Raw genomic sequence first — 15,628 nt, forward strand, 5'->3', positions numbered from 1 at the left:
GGTGCACTCACAGAACAATTTGGTTTAGAAGGAACCTTAAAAAGATCAGCGAGTTCCAACCCCTGCCACAGGCAGGTACACCTTCCACTAGAGCAGGGTGATTAAAGCCCCCACCAACCTGGCCACCTGATCTAGGTTAACCTAAATAGGGACCACAGAACAACTCCGCTGTTTGAAAACCCTGCGGCGGACGAGAATTCACTTCTGGACAACATCTTGCTGTGAGCTACTGGATATTAGGCTTCGGAGAGGTTGTAACGGCGAGTAAGTCACGCCTCCTCCTGCCAGGCCTCGTTTCCCCGGGAAAGCAGGATCGGGACATCCCGACAAGCGGCCCATGGCAGTGCAGCCCTCCTCCGCGCAGAGCAGGACACTGTACCAGCGGCGCTGCGGCTGCCTCCTCAGTCCCGGCACCGCCCGCCCCGCCCAGGAAGCGCCCTTTGCCCGCGGAGCAGGAAGCCGCTGCCGGCGCACGGCGGGCGGGAGCGGGCGGCTGCAGGTAGGCACGGTACGGCGGGGCTGGGACGTGGCCGGCTCTCCCGGTACCCGCTGCGCTGGGGGACGGTGCGGAACCGGTGAGCCGGGATGAGGTGCCCCAGCCCACGTGGGGCTGTGCCGCACAGCTCCCGGGGGGAGGCCAGCCGCACCGGGAGCCGGGAGTGAGGCCCGCGTCAGTCCTTGTCTCTGTGCAGGAAGGAGATAGCCAGTGGAGAAGCAAAAATGCAGCTCGAAGAAGGGCCGGCCCGCCCCTGTCTCAGGGGGGCGCTGATGTAGCGGCCACCCTTGTCTGCTCGCTTCCCTTACCTGTTATGCAGCTCCTCCTCTCCATCCTCCTGCCAGCGAGCAAACGCCGGTCCCTCCCTATTTTCCACCCAGTGCTTTTTATGGCAGACAGGAAGCTTTACACCCCTGCCACTGCCTTGTTCCCCGAAAACTACACCATACTTGCTCTCCACACACCGTTGGGGGTGCCCCAGCAGTGCACCCCCCAGAGGCGCTCCCCTGTCTGTGCTTCAGCACCCCTGGCTATGCTCAGGGCTGAGCAGGCACAGGCAAGCACTGCAGGTTATGAGTACGTCTGATGGTACAGGGAAGGGGGCTCTAGTCAAACCCAAAAGAAATGCAGGCAGCTACATGAGTAACTGTTGTCTGTGATGATATCTTCACTTTTTGCTTTTTACTGCAAGCACATCCCAGATAATAGCTGGAAAGAGAAAGATCTGAACACCTTATTCTGGATTGCAGGTTTCTGCTGTCATGCCTGGAGTGACTGTGTGGAGAGTGCGTAGCCACCGAGAGCACTGCAGGAGCATGAGAAGCTGAAAGTACGGAGATCTGCACCAGGATGAGTCCCATAACCTCCACAGCTTGGTACAGCCATGGGAGGAATGTAGAGCTGAGTGGTCACAAGGGAAAATAAGTAGGCAAGGTAAAGAACATAAATTGTATGAGCCAGCTATAAAATCTAGGTAATAATATTGCAGTACTAAAGCCAAGGGAGCAGGAACAGCACAGGGGATTTGCAGTTTCCTTGCTGGAGGCCCAAATTAGATACCCTTCTGATCCTGTTTTAGTAAAGCAGTGGATGGTGCCTGCAAGAGCCCCACACACCCACATACACAGACGTTCTTCCCATCTTGGTACCCACATTCAAGCAGAAATGCAGTACACCCAGAGATATGCTCCTGCTAATAAAGGATGAAATCCCTGAAAGAAGAATGTTCCATTTGTTGATAAGATTTGTCCTTCCTTCCACAGGGACATGACTGTTCATGGGAAAGGACAAAACTTCCTTGCTCCATACCAGCTTGTTAATTGTATTTGGGGTTATCTGCTTTCTGCTAAGCTGCTGTAGCAAACCTGAGCATAGCAGCAACCCAAGCCAGGAAATCTTTCCAGGGTCACAAAGGAACTCTTCTTCTTACCTTGTCTGCTTGCTTAGATGTTTCCCTGGGTGGCAGATGTTGGGCATTTGTTAGATCTTGGAATGCTGAGGGCTTTGGGTTCCCGAAGTTCAGGTTTGCTGCCAGCTTTTGGAAGGAAGCTCTGCTCTTTGAGGTCAGGTGCCTGGAGGGAAAGTCTGTGTGTGGAGATGGTTTTGACTCCTCCAGCTTTGGAGTGAGGCTGTCTTGGTACATATCACATAAGACAGCTTGGTCTGGCTTCTAGTGCCGGGCTGTTGGAGCAAGGAGTCTTGATAGTGGCAAAGTCCCGAGAGCTGTAGGGCTGCAGAAAGCAGTCTCCTTTCAGGTATTGGCTTGGAACTGCTGGAAGTGATCCATCTGCAGGGGTGGTCCACTCAGCATTCAGCAGATATTTACAGTAGGAACTTAGATTATTAACTTTTAATAAGGTTTTAAGAAGGCCTCTCTTCTTTAGCTAAGGCTTCATTTTTGTGTGTCTGATTTTTTATTTTTTTGCTTTATGGTTCTTCAGTTCAAGATTGCAGTCTTTCTCTTTTGCTTGGTCCCTTTCTTTCTGTTCAGCTTTGCCACATAGAATAAAAGACTTAAAGAGTGGTGGTTTTGTAATTGTAGGCATCCAAGGTCTCAAACTGTTCCCTTCATCTGAGTTGTCTCCTTGATTCTGGCACTATCTAATCCCTTATCACTCACTACCTATTGTAAAGTAGCTGTTGGTGAAGGTCCAGGAGCAGGTACCCATCAGTTTGCACCAGTGGCCATCTGTCCAGTTAGTCCATCTTGTCTGGAGCTTGACTAGCTGTCCAGAGATACCAGTTGTCCAGACAGATTGGTAGCTTGAAGCAGAGTTCAGGGATTGTGCTTTTGACGTGATGCAAACTAGTAAGAACCTATAAAGACTAAAAGGGGTGGGGGAAAGGAGTATCTTTAATGCTTTAAAAATATTCCCATAAGTGATCTCAGCTTTAGCTGTGATGCTGTCGGCCTCTGGTCCTAGATACACCCACATGGTATCCTTTCCGTGCCATCTTTGATTCCTACCTCTTAATAGAAAATTACTATTTTCTCTGTTCTTCTGCATTTTTTTTCCTGCAGCAACTGCTAATGCCTGTCCTCTTGATACTAACTGCTGTTGCTTACTGTTTGGCTGGCTTTGGCCTTAAAATAGGAAATCATGAAGGGAAAGTTCTCATCTTTGGTGCTGACAGTGTTTGTAAGAGCACCCTGCCCAACAGTTGCAACCATGGCAGTTGCTGGAGCTCAGTAGGGATGCCAGGCTGGGAATCAACAGAATCATAGAACCATAGAATAGTTAAGGTTGGAAAGGACCTGAAGATCATCCAGTTCCAACCCCCCTGCCATGGGCAGGGACACCTCACACTAAACCATATCACCCAAGGCTTCATCCAGCCTGGCCTTGAACACTGCCAGAGACGGAGCATTCACAACCTCCCTGGGCAACCCATTCCAGTACCTCACCACCCTAACAGTAAAGAATTTCTTCCTTATATCCAACCTAAACCTCTGCTCTTTAAGTTTGAACCTGTTACCCCTTGTCCTATCACTACAGTCCCTAAGGAATAGTCCCTCACCAGCATCCTTATAGGCCCCCTTCAGATACTGGAAGGCTGCTATGAGGTCTCCATGCAGCCTTCTCTTATCCAGGCTGAACAGCCCCAACTTTCTCAGCCTGTCTTTATATGGGAGCTGCTCCAGCCCTCTGATCATCCTCGTGGCCCTCCTCTGGACTTGTTCTAACAGTTCCATGTCCTTTTTATGTTGAGGACACCAGAACTGCACACAGTACTCCAAGTGAGTTCTCCCAAGAGCAGAGTAGAGGGGCAGGATCACCTCCTTTGACCTGCTGGTCACGCTTCTTTTGAAGTATCCTGAAGCCCAGAATACAGTTGGCTTTCTGGACTGTAAGTGCACACTGAAGCCAGCTCATGTTCATTTTCTCATCAACCAACACCCCCAAGTCCTTCTCTGCAGGGCTGCACTGAATTTCCTTTTTGCCCAGTCTGTGCCTGGGATAAATCCAGCTAGAGTAGACAAGACGTCATATTGCCATCATGTTTTGTTGGGTTTTGCTGCCTCAGCCTGAGAGTCTTGAAACAGAAGAAAGAGATGAGGTAGCAAGGAAGAAAATCAGGTTCTGGTGACTAAAGAAATTTAAAAAGTTCCATTTAAAATAATCTTAGTAATGAGTCTTTTGGCTATCATTAAAGAACTGTAAGTATGGCTTAGTTGGGTTTTGCTCATTGCTTACACTGGTACCTAGCATGGCTGTCAACCAGTTCCGAGTCCAGCACGTCTGGTCTATGTCCTAACGCTTATGATAAGAGAAGGCAACCTTGAATCTCCTCTAAGGCAAGTCTCTAACTCTGGGTACCTTAGTAGCTTACAGAATGTCCATAAATGTTGTTGCTCAGTTGACTTAATTCTTTCAGGCAACCCCTCTGCTTGCTCTCCATATTCAGCAGGGGCAGTAGATTTTCAGACACATGAAAAGCTCTTGCTGAATATTCAACTAAGATTACTTTTGTTTGCTTTTGTAAGGATTCCTGGTTGCTGAACCTGATGTAACTGCACAGATGGACCAAGGAGAAGAACAACATCATGAGGCCTCAAAGGAGACACACATGGGTGAGGAATAACTTAAATAAAATTATAAAGACAAAGCAGGCAAAATGCTTTTTGAATTGCTTCAGCAGCTATTTTATTTCATGCAGCTCATAGTGAGACCTCTTTTCCCCTCAGAGCAGGCAGACAGCCTTTGACAGTCTGCTGTTAAGAGTATGTATAGGAAGACAGAGTATTAGGAAGCCAAGATGTGAAGATTTCTTGGGGGCAAGGAGACACCTGTAGCCTAGCCTTTGGCTCTACTGTTTGTGTCACATCAGTTTTCCTTTTACTGCTCCTTCTACACAGTTCAGATCATGCTTCCTGGGGTAATAGCTTGCCTGTACTCTGCTGTGCCATTCCCCACCAAGAATCACAGTTACAGTTATACTTTTTTTCCAGATGATGAGCTAGGTCCCCTTCCAAATCACCTTGCAAGCACAGATCTGCAGGATATGTTGGCAGCAGGATCCAGAGGAGGAGAGGAACAGTTGGGGAACAACCATGGAAGTCAGCAAGATTCCTCAAGGGCTCAGCAAGGTGGCTGTGAGGAAGAAGGGGTGACTAAGCCGCCTTGTTCTAATATCATCCTGGTAAAAAGACAGGACAGAAGGACATCAGCAGCCTCACAGCGCACTGCTTGTGCAGGGAGACCCACCATCTGCTCTGAGTGTGGAAAGGGCTTCAGTCGGAGCATCCATCTCACCCAGCACCAGCGAATGCACACTGGGGAGCGCCCCTTCCTATGTGGAGATTGTGGCAAGGGCTTCAGCCAGAGTTCCCATCTCATCCAGCACCAGCGGGTCCACACAGGCCAGAAACCCTACACCTGTGTTGAGTGTGGGAAGAGCTTCAGCCAGAGCTCTAACCTCCTCAAGCACCAGCGCATCCACACCGGGCTCAAGCCCTACATGTGCAGTGAGTGTGGCAAGATCTTCAGTGACAGCTCCACCTGCATCAAGCACCAGCGAATGCACACAGGCGAGCGGCCCTACAAGTGCCCAGCCTGTGGGAAAAGCTTCAGCCAACACTCCCACCTCCTTCAGCACCAGCGAACCCATGATGGCATCCGGCCTTATGCCTGTGGGCAGTGTGGCAAACATTTTGGGCAGAGCTCTGACCTCCTTAACCACACTCGTACCCACACTGGTGAGAAGCCTTACAAATGCAGCCAGTGTGGCCAGGGCTTCAGTGGCAACTCCAACCTCATCAAGCATATCCGTATCCACACTGGGGAGCAGCCGTACCACTGCACCCAGTGTGGGGAGAGTTTTCGTTTCCAGCCCCAGCTGGTGCGCCACCAGAAGCACCACATGGACTAGCTGGTGGAGTGGAGAAGGCTTTGTGGACCATAGGCAGCTACCTCGTGTTGGGAAGATGCACAACTGCTCCCTGGACACCTCATATGGGACATGAGTTTTGCGGAAGGGAGCCCTCAGAGCCTTGTCCTGTTGTGTTCTGGGTAACTCTGAGCACTGTCTGGGCAGTTGAGCAGAGGGAGTCTGCTGCAAAACAAGCTATGTTCACTGTGATGCAGTGGTTGTTCTGAGCCCCTCTTTCGGGGATAGGAAGAGGAAAGGTGCTTATATGGTACAGTATATTCAAGGCCAGAGAAGAGAACATAGGACCGGTGTCTTTCTCTGTTATTTCTACCAGGGAATGGTTTTTATCCAGTAAAAAAGAGCTAAAATCTGTACCTGTTTGCTGTACAAGGTTTGCTGTAGAAGCTGCCTGGGTTTTACCACATGATAAGGCCAGAGCCTGGGATGATCACTCCCTTTAGAATCCGCATTTCCCACTTGCCTGGTCTTGGGTTTGGATGACGTTAGTACCTATTTATTTTAAAGCCCCACAAGACTGCTGCATGCCTCGGCATACATGTGCTTTCTTGGGATGTCATCTATGGAGCAGTAGTTTTGCTGGTTGTATGGTTGTTAAATTGACAGTTCCACAAATGACAGCTTACTCCTCAGCAGTAATTAAGTAAATTAACATCCTTATGGGTATTTCTCTCAGATTCTTGTTTAGGTGCTTTTGTGGGTGGCACTTTATGAATGCTTTTTATAAGGCTCCTAAAAGTATTTAGGATTACTTTTTTAATTGTTGTGGTCTAATTGTCAGTTGATGAGCAGAAGGATGACATTTGAAAAATAAGCTATGTCAAACTTTGATTTTATATTAAATGTTAAACATTTTTTCCTGCATTGAACTTTTAAACTCGAATGCTATGGTTTTGTGTTGTTACTGATTATGAGGAGGTAATTATGACACTGATTTCTAGAATTCACGTGATAGTTTTGCTAGTGGTTTCAACATCTTCAAATAATGACTTTCTAAGAAATCTGGGAAAGGCAGGATTCTGAGAAAGCAGAAGGAACTGATTTCTGAAGAGATTTTCACTTGGAGAAGGAGAATACTACTACTGGGAGTCTGTCCTTAAAAGAAATCCTCTCTGAGGCAACTGCTTGGTATGGGGGAGGAGAGGGCTGGCAGTAATAACAAAGATGTTAATATATCTAGCACGGAAGAACTCTGCGTAATGAACATGGCAGTGTGTGCTGAAATGCCTGTTCCACCCACAGAGCCAAACGGAAGAAATTACAGTATACTTTAGGCAAGAAAATGAAGTGATCAAATATGTTGTGCTGTGGAGTTCCTGGTTTTGGCATCCCATATGTGCCTAATGATAACAATGAGCTTTCACATGGAGGTGAGCTCCCAGATAGGGAATATCACTAAGGGCAAAAAGAACACCAGCTCAAAGAGCACAAGATTCCTTCAAGCAAGCTGTGAACAGAAGGAATGTGACTGGAATGACTGGCTGAGTAATGTGGATACAGCCATATGTTCCTTAGCCACCAGCTGATGTCACAGAGGGCACAGCTTCATGCTCCATTGGCAGTAGATCTGGTTTAAGTCATTTGCTCTCACTCTACTCCGACCTTCTCCCCTAGAGCCTGAATTAATACAACTGTGCTAAGTAACTTGACACAGCTGTGCCCTAGGTCTGATCTGTAAGATGATCTACTTTTTTAAAATGGCAGGCTTTGGAGAGTTCATTTTAAGCTTTATTCATCCAGTCCTAGGCCCCAGCCTCACAAGCAGCCCAGTAGACACATACCTCTTGCAGGTCCTGGTGACCAGAATTGTTCAACTGGTCGTCCTTCCGGAGCAATCAGACTTACTGAATGTGGGCTGTTGCAAATGATTTTACTATAGAATATAGTACGCTAATACGTTTTGCAGAGCAGATGATCAGGGATCGAGCACCCAGGTTAAATCCTGGGGCTTATATTATGTACTAGTGTAGGCATAACCTAAGGGTACCAGTCAGCTGAGTGAGATGAGCAATATTCATACACCATTTCTGTCTTGACATTTCACATGCTGAAGCACACCAGCATGTCCCCCTTCACTTTGCTCCTGTGCTTGAATTTAGTTCTTATCTCCAGGCAGCCGTTTTCTCCTCCAGGCTCTCACTACCAGCTGCTTCACAAAAACAGTGTCCTCCCTCATTACCTTAAACAGTTTGCCCAATATTTTGACCATGGCTTCTCTCTGGTTTTCCCATGAATCAGTGTCATTGAAGTACTCAAACAGGAAATCAGTTAAGATCAGATGTAAGGGCTGCTTCTGAATTGGTTTGTCTGCAAGTTGTGACACATCCAGAAGTGGGTGGATTTCTGGTCTTTCCAGAAATACTGGGACACTACCCATTCTCTTCCTTTCAGAGGTCTTTGCAGTAGGACAAGATTTGGCTAGTGCTCTTCAAACACATTTTGAAATGCATGCTGCACATGCTTGAGCATTGAACTTTTAGACTGGAATTAATTTGAAATCCTTCAAAACCCCTTGTTGTTGGGGACTCTGTAACTCCGGACTCAGTGATCTGATGAGGAAAGTAGGGAGAGTTAGGAATTGTTTCAGCTACAATGCAGCATATTTGCTTACTTAAGAAGTGTGTCTCATCAGGATAACAGGCTTTCCATGGAGACATCCTGATTATTGAGCCCCGTAGCAGTAACTTGCCTTCTATAACTATTCGTAAGAACCAGCATAAGTTGCATATCACTGAAACTGGGCAATGAAATTTTCCACTCAGATACCAGACTGGTGAACAGCAGGAAGCCTCAGATCTCTCCTGACAAGTGAAGATGAAAATTACTATATATAAATATATATTTCTAGTATATAAAAAAAAAAAAAACAGAACAACAAAACACGCCACCAACAAACAAATGGCATTTCACTCCCCCGGTGCTACCTGAAACATACCTTAGGCTCCAGTTCTGCTACCCACACAAGTTCTGTCGCTGGTTGTCAGGTAAAGCCCTGTTTGTGTGTGGGACCAGGTGCTCTCCTGGTCTCAGCAACGCAGTTCAGCAAGAGATACAGATTCCAAAGTGTGTTGGTGGGTTCTGGCTGCCAGGCTGCACCTGGATGTGAGTGTGCTGGTGACTTTTTGATTTGAATAGTTTTACTTTCCCAGCAGTCCTGACCGTTGTGCTGATAGTTTCAGCTGAAGGTGCTGGGGCTTTGAGTTCTGAAGAAAAATGTTCCAGGTACCAGGCATACATATCTTCTCTGCACACGTTTGTGATAGCAGCTAAGTCCATGCATAAAGATTTTTTAGGACCTGCATTTTAGGCAGGTATGCCTCAAACTTTTACTGTGCAGGACTTACCCTTTCAAGTCTAAGATTGCCAAAAACTTGAAAAAGAAATGCAAGAAGAGCTTATATACCTAAAGTAGCCCCCATGTTAGCAACCTCACCCTTCTTGCAGAATCTTACTGACCTGAAGATGAGAGAGGATTTCCAGTTCTTGTTGGTAACACTGACAAGAATGCAGCTTCCCACAGCCAGCAGCTCCAAGCTGTGCTGGGCTATGCGCTCCTCAACAGAGTGCAATCCCACAGTGTTGTCAGACTTGGGACAGTTCTCCTTTGGCTGACTTGCTTTAAATCCACATCCTCCAGTTGGAAGTCCACCTGTATGGACAAGTGTCTTTTCTGTGATTGTACGCAAATTTAACGATGACACATAGATGCAGTGGTCCTTACATAGCACATGGTAATGTATCTATAAGAGATAAAGCTTTCAGCTTACTATGCTACAATTTTACCTGATCCTGCACCTTACAGTATGTTAAGTCCCTGCCAAAGCTTGCAGTTGCAAGGTGGGCAGGACTGAGGCCTGTAGAAACACGCATTCTGGCTTTGCCAGAAAGCAGAGAACTTTAAATACATTAATAATTTAGGCAGGCTGTTGACTGTAAAATGCATCCAGTTTGAGCTGAAACTCCCACCACCCTGGAGTACCTATTCAGAGACAAGTGTGCTGACTAATCTGCTTCTCAAGGAGAAAATGTGATAGGCCGGGACACAATCACCAACTCTAAAGGGGCTGATGCAAACGTACTTGAAGGATTTCTATCCACAGAGAGGACTAACTGAAAGCACTACGCCTCCTGCAGTAAGTGGTCCTGTGCCACTTCAGGTAATTTTTTTCAGGCTCCTTTCTCTAATTCAGAAATGATAGACCTGTATCTGTAGGCAAGAGTTCTGGGCCAACTGGGTCTGGACACAGAATAGCCTCACCTGTAATGAGAGGCAAGCAAAATTACTGTGGGGGCTGAGGTGCACCCCTGGCTTCTACCTTGCTAGCATAAACATTTCCCCAACCAGAAGCAACTTCCCAGGGAACTGGGTGACCACCCAGTATTTCTGATGTCATGTCTTCCCACACCTATTTGACTTCAAGGTATGCTCACCCTTCCTTCTTGTAGGTTTGGAGATTTCTTCACTGTGGAGGGAGTTGTGGGAGGGAGAGGAATGAAGAGGCCAAAAGAGACAGTGTGCCATCACACATGAGAAGAAAAGGATTAAGCATAAAATCATAGAATGGTTTGGGCTGGAAGGGACCTTAAATATAACTTAGTTTCAACTACACCAGGTTGCTCCAAGCCCCATCCAATCTGTCCTTGAGCACTGCCAGGGATGGGGCAGCCACACTTGTCTGGGCACCCTGTGCCAGCGCCTCAGCAGCCTTGCAGGGAAGAATTCCTTCCTAATGTCTGACCTAAGTCTCCCCTCTTTCAGTTTAAAGCCATTCACCCTTCTCTTGTTACTACATGCCCTTGTAAAAACCCCCTCTCCAGATTTTATGTAGGCACCTTTAGGTAAGGCTGCAGTAGGGTCTCCTCAGAGCCTTCTCCAGGCTGAACAAGCCCAGCTCTCTCAGCCTGTCTTCACAAGAGATGTGTTCCAGCCCTCTGCCATCTCCATGGCCTTCCTCACTTGAGCAGGGTCCACATCCCTCTTGTGTGGGGGCCTCAGAGCTGAACACCAGTACTGCAGGTGAGGTCTTTACAGAACAGAGGGGGAGGATCATCTCCTTCAACCTGCTGGTCACGCTTCTTCTGATTCCGCCCAGTGCGAGCACACATTGGAGCCAGCTCATGTTCAGTTTCTCTTTAATCAACACCCCCAAGTCCTTCTCAGCAGGGCTTCTCCACAGGGCTTCTCTGCAGGGCATACACTCTGCCCAACCTGTAGCTGTGCCTGGGATTGCTCTGACCCAGGTGTAGGACCTTGCACTTGTCATGGTTAAACTTCATGAGGTTGGCATCAGCCCACCTCACAAGCATGTCAAGGTCCCTCTGAATGGCATTCCTTCCCTCCAGCGTGTCAACCGAACCACACAGCTTGGTGTCATCGGCAAACTTGCTGAGGGCGCACTTAATTCCATTGTCCATGTCACCAACAAAGATGTTGAACAAGACCGGTCCCAACACCGATCCCTGAGGGACACCACTCGTTAACAGTTTGCACTGGATGTTGAGCTGTTTACAATTAACAATTTTCAGAGCCGGGTGTTACAGATCCTTACCACCACACTCCATTCGGCCGTTGCGGACCGCGCGGCATCATGGCTGGCCGCCAGGGGGGCGCAGCGCCACACCCTGTGGTGGGGCGGTTGAATCCCCTCAGCGGTGGGGAGCGGCCGAGCTCGGGCGCTCCTGTGGGAAAGCTGGCAGAGGCTCCCCAACCTTCTCGTCAGCACCGAAGGGCACAGGGGTATCATTTTCGGTTACGGGGGTGCGGGGGGTTTTCTCTCTTTAACGTTCGTGTCTGGATCCATATTTACCAGTCGAGTAAGTTCTAATGCATCCCTGAGGAGTTTGGAGCAGGGCTGAGCAGGCTGGGGCTTGACCAGCATTCCTGTAGGAAACAGGTGACCCTGCGTTGCTTCCCTTTCCACAGGGAGGAAGCTGAGGAGCCAAGGCACGACGCGCCCTGGGAAAGAGTGGGGAGCTGCCTGTGGCTTTTCTGTGCCTGGCTGGATAACGCCTGGCAAATACGGGTTTAAACATGTAAATGCCTTTCAGATTACGTCTGCAAACAGTGTGAGAGCCCACATGCATTGTTTATAACATGGAGACAAGATCTAAATGAAGTTGCTTGTTTATGAAGGACAAAAAAACATTGGTCCAGAGCTCAGCAGACATAAGGATGAAAGAGTCAGACTGCCAGAAGGAAAGAATGTGTCTGTAGGAAGATTGTTTCCCAATAAAATCCACAAGGAAAAAGTTTTTAGGTCTTCAAAATCAGTTTATCCTTTATGTAAAGTAGTGTGGCTCCATGGAGTACTTACAGGTGTTTCTTGTATGAAAGTAGGATGGGCAGAACATGCTTGTATATGTTACCCTGTGAGCTTGGTATGAAATTCATGCAGGGGTCTGCTGCTCCACTAGAAAATGTTTGGTTTATCATACATTAATCAAAAAAGAGTTGTAAACCACTCATTTCTTAGCAAAAAGTGGACGAATTATTTTCCTGCAGGGTAATAAAAAGGCAGATTGGCAGTAGTTTTTCCTGCTTTTATCCTCCATGCTGACATCTCAAAAACAACAACTTTGAAACTGCAAGCATCCTGCAGTTTGAGGATGTGTCCCAAAAAGGTATAAAAGTGTTGTATTTTCATTATACAGGGTATTGTTATGTCCTCCCCCCTCCCCCTTGAAAATAATTCATTACAGGAGAGAAGGACAATCTAACTAAAATAACAACTAAGTACAGCAAGAAAACTACTCACTCACTGCATAATGGGTGGAAATGGCTGTTCCAGGTAACAGCAGCAGGAAAAAGAACCCCAGAGTTCACTGATAAACAGCAAGAGGACTATACCCTGGGCCAAGGCCTTCAAACAGGGTCTATGAAAAGGTAGCAGCAGTGGAAACCATGCTCCCACCTTGAGTCTCCGGGGTGTGTGGCTTGTACAAACAGAACTGAAGGTGACCCTGTTGGGATGCACCATCAGGACATTGGTGCTCTGCGGACAGCCTGGGACAGAAGTGCATGATAGGCTTCCTTCACCTCCAAGTTCATTTTGGTGCTTGGGGCACAGAGGATGCGTTGTTCTCAAAAGCAGTAGAGGCTTTGCAGAAATAAAGATGTATTTTTTCTATGTGAAGTGAGCAGGTGTGGTAGAGATAGATGGTAGATAATGCCACCACCAGGCATTAGAGAATTAAAACCTTGCCATTTCATTGAACTGAATGATGCTTCTCAAATGAGCTTGTCAACTTTTGGTTTATACTTTCAAACTCAAATGTAACTAATAGCACCCTGGCATTCCATGTGCCTTCTTTCTGTGACTCATGAAATGCTGCTTCTCTCTGCTGCTGCTCTCACCAAGGACAATGAAAACTTAATGTATTTGCTCCTGTTGTTTGCACTCCAGAGCTCTGACTGCAGCAGCCCTGGGCTTGAAAACAATACTTAATTGTTTTGAAATTATGTTCAGCTTTAATTTTGAAAATGTTTCCAGTAACACCCCCATTGGGCTTCAAAGAATATCCAGAAGGCTTGGGGGGGTCACTTTGTGTATTCTCTGATTTTTGCTTTATAGGTGGTAAAAATGTCTTTTTACAAAATACCACTCACTCTACATCTGAGTTGCCCAGAACCCCTGGGTGCAACACTGAAGGTAATTGGTAACAGCCAAGAACAAGGGGATAGAGAGTGATTACAAGCCTGACAAAAATATTACAGGCAGAAAGGGAGGGAGAAAGTCTTTCCTGTCAAAGGCCTCTATGCAGGCAGGTGTGGATGTCAAAAGCACCCATAAAAGTCACAAGAGAATTCATATGGGAATCATGGCAGATGCATTCCTTTAGTATTAGCTAACTTTATTCTTAAGATTTTTACTTTTCTAATGCTGGTAATCCAGCTGGCATTTTTAAGATCATATCAAAATGATAGCTTTGTCACCTTATGTAATAGATCTCTCTTTTGATCTTGCAGGCAATGGGAAAAGGACTTTAAGAGCCCCAAGTGACAGTGAAGATGGTTTCAATGTCACAGCTGCTGTACAAAGCAGGAATGGCCAGTACAACACAATGGGAGATGCTGTATCACAGAGTTTTCCAAAGTGTCCACAGGGTCACATCTACAGCACCCAGCTTATTGCAAAGGTTTCTTTGCTCCTCAACCCATTCAAGAAGTGAGCTAAAGCCTCTTTGTGTCCCAAAACCCTGTACCTACCTGCACAGAACAAATCCTCACCCACATCTTTGTGTGAAAGCCTCCTGAAGAAAAAGAAACATAGCTCAAAGCAGTTTCTCAGATAAACAATCTCCATAACATTGAAACTATTTCAGAATAGCCAGAGCATGATAAACACTGTGGTGTTGTGTTTATCTACCTGTAACAGTCTGTGGCAAGGTTTGGCTTCCTGAATGTTATTTGATGGCTGCATCTCAGGGATCTGTATTTGTACAGATACAGAGGCTGTCTTGCCTCTCTTCAGTCAGGGAAGCAGCTTTGGGAGGGGCCTTGGTGCAAAAGAGGCAGGAGTCCTCTTCAAGCATGTGGAGAGTAGGCAGTTACTTTGCTCAAGATAACCTGGAACTGTAAGAGAAAACTGGCAACTTGATCAAGCACAGCTCTTCTGTGCAGCATCAGATCACTCTGATGGCAGAGGAAGCTGGTCACAGCCCAGTGGTGGCACCTATGTGTGGTTACCCATACTGAAATCCCCTGAAGAAAAATGCTCCAAGAATGGCCCTTCTCTCCTCCCTGCAAAGGTCAGTTACAATGCCTGATCCTTTCTTTGCTACTCCCTCCCACGAATTTTCTCTGGCCAGTTTTAGGTAGCTCCCAGAGGATCAGCATATGAAAACCTCTTTGGGTGATTGCAAAACCATTTATCTTACATTGCAGGTAAACTGGTATTGCCCATTTAGAAGGGGGTGGTTGTAAAAGGTCAGGAAATGGGTGTGCAACTGCTGATCCATAGGCAACAGGCACCCAAAGTCACAATCCAGAATGAAAACCCCAATTCAGTGAGCTACAAGGGGAGATCCAGACATCATAGAATCATGGAATCATAGAACAGTTAGGATTGGAAAGGACCTCAAGATCATCTAGTTCCAACCCCCCTGCCATGGGCAGGGAAACCTCACACTAAACCAGATCACCCAAGGCTTCATCCAGCCTGGTCTTGAACACTGCCAGGGATGGAGCATTCACAGCCTCCCTGGGCAACCCATTCCAGTACCTCACCACCCTAAAAGTAAAGAATTCCTTCCTTATATCCAATCTAAACCTCTGCTGTTTAAGTTTCAACCCGTTACCCCTTGTCCTATCACTACAGTCCCTAATGAATAGTCCCTCGCCAGCATCCCTGTAGTCCCCCTTCAGACACTGGAAGGCTGCTATGAGGTCTCCACTCAGCCTTCTCTTCTCCAGGCTGAACAGTCCCCAACTTTCTCAGCCTGTCTTCATACGGGAGGTGCTCCAGTCCCCTGATCATCCTTGTGGCCCTCCTCTGGACTTGTTCCAACAGTTCCATGTCCTTTTTATGTGAGGACATCAGAACCACACACAATACTCCAAGTGAGGTCTCACAAGGAGCAGAGTAGAGGGACAGGATCACCTCCTTTGACCTGCTGGTCATGCTTCTCTTGATGCAGCCCAGGATATGGTTGGCTTTCTGGGCTGTGAGTGCACACTGCTGGCTCATGTTCATCAGGGCAGGAGCCCAGGGAATTCTGGCACCCACTGCTGCCAGTGCTGGCTGT

The 15,628-nt window shown here is 47.2% G+C and overlaps 1 protein-coding gene across 1 annotated transcript; it reads left to right on the forward strand.

The window, feature by feature from the left end:
• The first annotated feature begins 435 nt into the window (after positions 1-435).
• On the forward strand, positions 436-6,210 carry LOC101870259 (zinc finger protein 70-like). The gene is made up of 4 exons (XM_005144499.4): positions 436-499; positions 1,246-1,429; positions 4,482-4,568; positions 4,947-6,210. Exons 3-4 carry the CDS (start codon positions 4,517-4,519, stop codon positions 5,864-5,866), a joined length of 972 nt encoding a protein of 323 aa, XP_005144556.3. The 5' UTR covers positions 436-499; positions 1,246-1,429; positions 4,482-4,516; the 3' UTR covers positions 5,867-6,210.
• Positions 6,211-15,628: the final 9,418 nt, after the last annotated feature.

The sequence above is a fragment of the Melopsittacus undulatus genome, unplaced genomic scaffold (genome assembly GCF_012275295.1).
Source record: "Melopsittacus undulatus isolate bMelUnd1 unplaced genomic scaffold, bMelUnd1.mat.Z mat_scaffold_263_arrow_ctg1, whole genome shotgun sequence".
Lineage (NCBI taxonomy): Eukaryota > Metazoa > Chordata > Aves > Psittaciformes > Psittaculidae > Melopsittacus > Melopsittacus undulatus.